The sequence below is a fragment of the Falco peregrinus genome, chromosome 6 (assembly GCF_023634155.1).
Source record: "Falco peregrinus isolate bFalPer1 chromosome 6, bFalPer1.pri, whole genome shotgun sequence".
In the NCBI taxonomy this organism is placed as follows: domain Eukaryota; kingdom Metazoa; phylum Chordata; class Aves; order Falconiformes; family Falconidae; genus Falco; species Falco peregrinus.
Window position 1 is genome coordinate 29,579,792 of NC_073726.1, and position 6,520 is coordinate 29,586,311.

Below are 6,520 nucleotides of genomic sequence, written 5' to 3' on the forward strand. Positions count from 1 at the left end.
TGAACCTCCTGCACAGCAATGCATAGTATCCTTTCTGAGTGGAGAACTTTTCTGTTTCCCTCTAACAGGCATACTCCTTGTCTTTTAGAGTCCCTTCTGCTGACTTTTTTCATTGCCTGCTCTCAGCCCTATGCTGTTTAGCGTGGTAGCCTTTTTGGCTTGGGATGAGAATTATTCTAGAGTTGTAAGATAAAGATGCAGTGTAGTCACAACTTGTAGAGGAATGAGGCTGGGTTAATTAACATTGACAATATACAGCTGTGGGCTGGCTTCATGGGCAGTGGGCTGGCTGATGTAGGTAAGGTGCAGCTGTGGCTGGTTCCTGCTAAGTAGTTAAATAGCTCTAAGGGGTATGAGAGGGGAGCAGTCAATGAAGAGAGACCTGGAAGAAGCAGAGGGAGGAGAGAGAGTGTCTTGGGTGGAGGAGAGACAAGGAGAAGGATGCAGCAGAGGGACTGGCCTGAAGAGGCTGAAGAAACAGCACGGGCAGTAGATGAACCTTCGAAACCTGGTGGGGGATTGGTGGCTGTGCCCTGGCAAGGCACAGGAACTACTTACTGAAGCTAACCTGGTATAGGGTGGTAAAAGCCTTGTTGCAGCATAATAGTTTTGAGACTGTTGTGAAAACAGCTAGTCTAACAAGTTACCTCCCTTCATCTCGGCTTTGGTCTGACATTGAACATGACCTAAGCTGAGGCATTTTAACTTGAGATGGAGCATGGTGAGAAAGCATATACAGAGGCTTATAGTGCCTTAGCTGATGTGAGGTAACTTGTTCATCACAAGATTTTAGTCGTATTTGACCTACAGTCCCTACCTTGACTTTTGCATTTACAAAGTGACAGCACAACATAACAACATTCCACTACAAAAACATGGAGAACAGAAGATTATTTTTAGCATCTGTGCAGTGGAGCTCAGATGTTTAGGTATCACTATAAAATGGTAATGATGAAAACTATCAAAAGCAGTTGTTCAGGAGGATGTACCATAGCTGACTGAGATCTTGAACATCTATTTCTGGGACATACACTGCCATCTTTCTGCACAAACTACCTGTGCTTGTGTCAGAATTAGAGGTAGCAATCATCTTTATACCAACAAAAACACCTTCCTTGCTTAGGGGAAAAAAAAAAAAGAATTTCTACTTTACGGGCTATTGTCATTGCCACTGACTCTGGGTAATTACATACTGCAGCCTGCCTAATGCCTGTATTATCAGCACAGAATGTAACCTTTGGATGCTGCTTTGCTGTGTAATCAGTAATCTGTAGGACACCAGATTTTCCTGCAGTGTTCACTAAAACCCAATGCCTGGATTTTTTTCAACCAGGCCCTCAGTGTTCTATACATCAGATTCTTTTGCTGTCACTTTTGGCATTAGATATTTTTATTTGTTCTTTGCTGAGTGGTATCTATCTTATGCTACTGTTGGCTGAACAGAGTAGCAAGAAACTTCTACTATATGTAACCCAAGTCCGTTTTGAGATGACCTCCAACAGTAAAGTGATTTTGAAAATTTGCCCTTACCTCTGCAGTAGGACATATCAGCTGTATTCAGGTTGCCTGCTATCACATGTTGCCACTCTATCTCCCCATTGACTTTAGAGGGACCTAGGATCTGGTGCTCTATGGGCCAGCTGGCCTGGAGGTTCCAGACACTTTACTGCAGATGTAAAGATGAATTTTAAACTATCCACACCCATCATTACAGCAATACTTCAGCAATGCATCCTGCTCGTGAATGCTGAGAGGAGCTCTGAAGCGTTCAGTGTTCCTGAAACTCTCCCCCAGAAACATTTCAGCTGCTTCCAGAGCCAAATGGCTCCTGCATCGCCACAAAAAACATGTATGACAAAACGGGCTGTGTTTACACTACATAAGATGTACATACATGAAGAGTGGGCTTAGACCTGCATGTAGCCAATGGGGAAAATAAATGCCCCCACTTCTAGCTTTTCCCCCATCTTCAGCACAATTAGTCATCCACAGGACTTGTAGCCTGCCATGTGCAGCAAACACAAGCTATATGAATGGGGAGTCTTTTGGCAAAGTAGATTGTTGTCAGTATCTGAGCTCAACAGTGGAAAGAAGCAAGCACTCCTTTATCTCATCTTTAAGTGTGTAAAGGAGGTCAGATGATTTGCATCTGAGGTGACTGTTTTTTCTCTATTAATTATAAAGGGTCAAATACTGACACTCCAAGTGTCCAGAGGTATAGCAGGCTAGCCTAGTGTTTTCACAAATCTTGCTTATATTTTCTGATTACAAAAAAATTGTCCAGAAAAAAGCTCACAAGTGCAATCCAGATGTTTCACCTGTATTTGCATGCTCAGACACGTTATGTTGTTGCCCCTGTAGCAAATTGTCCTCTCTCTCCTGCAAAGGCAAAATATGACCAAGGTCTCTCAGTTTTGGCATGTTAAGCTAAGAATCCAAACTGGTTCCCCAATCAGAAATTTATTATGGTAGAAGAGTCTTCACACCCTCACCAACCATGTTTGAGTTAAATGTTTAAGACCCTATCTGGTAGGACTGTCCTCATGAATACACTGTTACTGACAAAAGGCTAAGGTGTTTCTCTTTCTCCAATATTCAAGCTTTTTGTGAGAGAACCTGAGAGGAGACTAGGAGCAAGAGGGAACATCCGCCAGCATGCCTTTTTCCGGGAAATAAACTGGGAAGCTTTAGAGGAAAGAAGGATGGAGCCTCCTTTCAAACCAAGAGTGGTAAGGATGCACTTTCTTTCAATTCCACCCATCTCATGTCTTTCTTCCCTGAATCATTCATTTCTAAAATATCTAAACCCTCCAGCACGCATTCGCAATAAACCAAAGCCAAGATCCACAGTAATGTTATAAACCCATCGATTTAGGGGCAGTGTCTAAAATCTTTAGACATGTGTCTTCAATGTCAGAGACCTCAAATCCTGTTTAGATTCACAGAGTCAGCATGTTAAAGGTGGATAAATGTCTGCTTCATACTGGAACTGACAGTTTTAGGCAGTAAGAGAAGACTTTCAAAATGCCCTTAAACGTTCAGGGTTATCTTCTGGAGTTGCTCTGCACGTGCAGTATCTCTCTTTAAAAGTAGATGGAGGAACTTGGTCTTGGGCAGTCAGAATGCAAAGTGTTGACTCTCACTTACAAGTCCAAATGCGGATTAAATTGTTAACAAGATGTCTGGTATGTTGTGTACATCAGATACAGGCAGCTAAAACCACCTACAATTTGGATCTATCACAGCCTCACTCACTTTACAGTTGTTGGAAAGATAATTGTGAATTAATATATATTAAGTCTATTGGCTATATCAGTCTATTGGCTGGACTGCCTGAGCTGATCATCACGACTACTTTGTGATGGCTATAAGCCAAGGTATGGCATGCCCACACCTGAGAAACCATAGATTACTCATCACCTTCTCAGTTACCATAGCAGAGGTCTGGATGCCACCTAAAACACCTTTCCTTAACCACGTAAGTACAGCCCATTCTGTAGGGTTTATCTTTCATTGCACTGCAGAAGGTCAAGAAGGAAAAGTTCAGGTAAGCAGATGGTTGGCTAAGTCAGTTGGCTAATAACAGACCTATTAAATTATTAAATTCCTATTAATAACAATAATATAATTTGATTTAGTTGGTAAGTTCATCATACTTTCATTTTACTGTCCTTCACGAGTGTTATTAAATTGCGGGGTCCAGTCTGCCATGTTACAAAGCTGTAATATCCTTGCCTGGGAGAATTCATGGATCACAGGATCAGTGCCTCCTATATAATATTAATTCCCATTATTACTTCAATAGGGTGGTAATAAGCAATTGATTAGCACTGGCTGCTGGATATTAAGAGCTCAGATGGAAGTTTACTGCGGTTTGACATGTTACTGTACATCATTTGGGCTAGAGTAACTAATCATTCTGCAAAAGGCCAAGAGCAAATGCATTGAAATTTCCCTGGCTGAGCTGAGCTTGCTCCCAATTAGTTGAGCTGAGCCCATAGGAAGCAGCCTGATAAGACCAGTACCGTTGTAATGAAGATCTGAATATTAATGGTTTGACACCAATATTTTTTTTCTTTTTTTGAAGAAATCTCCAAGTGACTGTAGCAACTTTGACAAGGAATTTCTAAATGAAAAACCCAGACTGTCCTGTGCTGACAGAGCACTGATTAACAGCATGGACCAAAATATGTTCAGCAACTTTTCTTTTGTGAACCCTAAAATGGAGAAAATATTTTCCTGAGATCTGCCTTACTGAAGAAATTCTCTGTAATGGTTTAAGTAACACTTTGTCAGCTGAAGACTGTGCATTGTTATTTTTATCATGAACCATCGAGAAAACACCTCAGTGAAAGTTTGTACTGTGCCTGGAAGCTTCCAGCTTATTCCAGTCTGTAGCAGATGCCAGCCATTCTTCATTAATGATGAAGTTTCTTTATGGTATCGTTTGGTCTCTCTTCTCTCTTTTCCCAATGTTCTTGAAGTTGAGAGCATCTGAAAATGAGGAGGTGCCAAAACCCGTTCCCCACTACTTGTACGCACAGCCAGTGGGTTTCTCTGTAAGAAAAAACAGGTGTATTTGAGTTTCTGGTGATGTCAGTGCCCATTTCTGCAATTCTCAACTAGGCCCACCTTCTTCCAAAGAAAAGTGGTTTGCTCAGGGCCTGAGAGTATCTAGGAAGACTTCAGGCTGGATGCTTTGGTAAGCTCCACTTGTACATGTGCAGAATCGTGCATGTGTGCAGATTTGAAGAAGCAATTTTACTCCCTACACACTTTAAAAATAATGTTCACAGGTGTTAGAATTCAATTTTGCTCTGCTGGGACAAAGAGGCTTTGCAGGTGTCCATTCCAACATACATGCATCTCAATCAGAGGGAATGGAGATGAGGACTCCACCCCAAAGGAGGATTGTTGCCGTGACAGGTGTCAAGATCAAGACAGAAAACCAGTGGTTTACACTTAGTACTCGAGCAGGAAGGATGGGGAGTTGCAGCCCAACAGAAAGCCTCAAGAACCCCTGTTCTAAAGCGTTAACTGTCCTCACACGTGCCATATTCAAAGCAAAATCTGGACTGGGCTTTCTAGAGTTTTATCCTAAAAACACATGAGAAAGGTGGAAGAGGTTTCCTCAAGCCATCGTTTAAGTGTCGTGACGCAGGCCTTCCAGTCACAGCAGTGGCATACTTTACTTGCAGGGTAGTAATCAGTCCTTGCAAAGGCTTATAGACTTCCTATCGCTCTAAATTATGACCCAGCTCTTTGGCACGCATGGTGGACATCGGTCAACAAGCTACACCCAACAGTCACAGGGCAGCACAGCACATCAGATGAGGGTGGTCCTCTCCTTCACCATCTGTGACATTTTGCTGTGTGTTCTATCCCTTTGCAGTCTGTGGAAATGTAGATGGGTTTGAAAAAAGTATTTTCTGTGATCCTTTCATCACAGTTTAAACAAAGACGCACTGTTTTCTGAGGGTGGGGAGATGTAGAACTGCCCAGTTACTGCTTGTCACCGAGATACCAGTTAAATACTGGGTCAAAATTAAGTCAAAACCCAAACAGGATTCTGTAACACCTTAGATTTAGGCAGTCACCCAAGTTGGTGTTAGGCTGTAACTGAAGTGTATACATTTGGAGCTTTGTTGCATCAACCCCTCCAGTCCACAGAGAAGAGAAGCTCTAGAAGGTGAGTCACCCCAAAATCAGATTCCTTTCAGAGGTGCCCTTCTGTCTCTGCTGGAGGAGTGCAGCCTTGCAGGCACAGCTGGGATATCGTTGGCAGTGACTGCAGGCACCGAATCCTGCAGGACCAAGAGCAGAAGTGCCTAACATCGACAAGAAAAGCAAAGTGTCCTGAGAAAGGTTGCAGCCCAGTGACTCATGAAATCCTTGTTTGTGCTGTATGAAATGCAGGGGGCATCTGTGCTCACAGTTTGTGCAGCTGGTCATCATGTTTAATTAGAACGGTTAACATTATTTTTTTTAATGCCAGTGCTGTTTGTACAGTTTAATAAAATATTGTGTACAATTGGAAACTCTGAAGTGATTAAATAGGGAGAAAAAACAGAGGTGCTTAGAAAAGCCATTAAAATTGCTCTGTGCTTTCTAAGGAATGTTCCCCAGGGGAATTTCAAGCCATAAATACCCAGGATCAGCAAGTGTTTGAACAACTGTAACTACTCTGCAGATCAGTGTCTAAACCAAGGATTTGGCATTGTGCAAAGGTATCCAAGACAGTAACACGTTCCTTTTCACTGCCAGAGGTGACGTGGCTGTAAATGGGGTCTGGTATCTCAAAGGGGTTGCAAAGCCAGATGTGCGGAGGTGGGTACTATCAGAGGGTGATTCAGACCATCTTCCTTTGACACCTGGAAGAGGCTGGATCAGCCAAGTCCTGGGAGGGCCTGACTGTCCACATGCTATAGATAGGGTCTGGATGGCCTGATCCAGCCTACAGATTGCATTTCTAAGCATTTGAAGATCGGCAGTAAACCACTCTAAATGACTGTTAGAGATG

General features: G+C 42.7%; 1 protein-coding gene across 3 annotated transcripts in view; it reads left to right on the top strand.

Moving 5' to 3' along the window:
* The window catches only part of PRKCQ (protein kinase C theta), a 66,886-nt gene extending 60,848 nt beyond the window's left edge, over window positions 1–6,038 (top strand). For all 3 annotated transcript variants that reach the window (XM_013301354.3, XM_055808555.1, XM_055808556.1), the window contains exons 19-20: window positions 2,601–2,729; window positions 4,088–6,038. In XM_013301354.3, the coding sequence (XP_013156808.1) occupies window positions 2,601–2,729; window positions 4,088–4,243 (285 nt within the window). In that variant the 3' untranslated portion in view covers window positions 4,244–6,038. The remainder of the gene's footprint in view (window positions 1–2,600; window positions 2,730–4,087) is intronic.
* The last annotated feature ends 482 nt before the right edge of the window (window positions 6,039–6,520 follow it).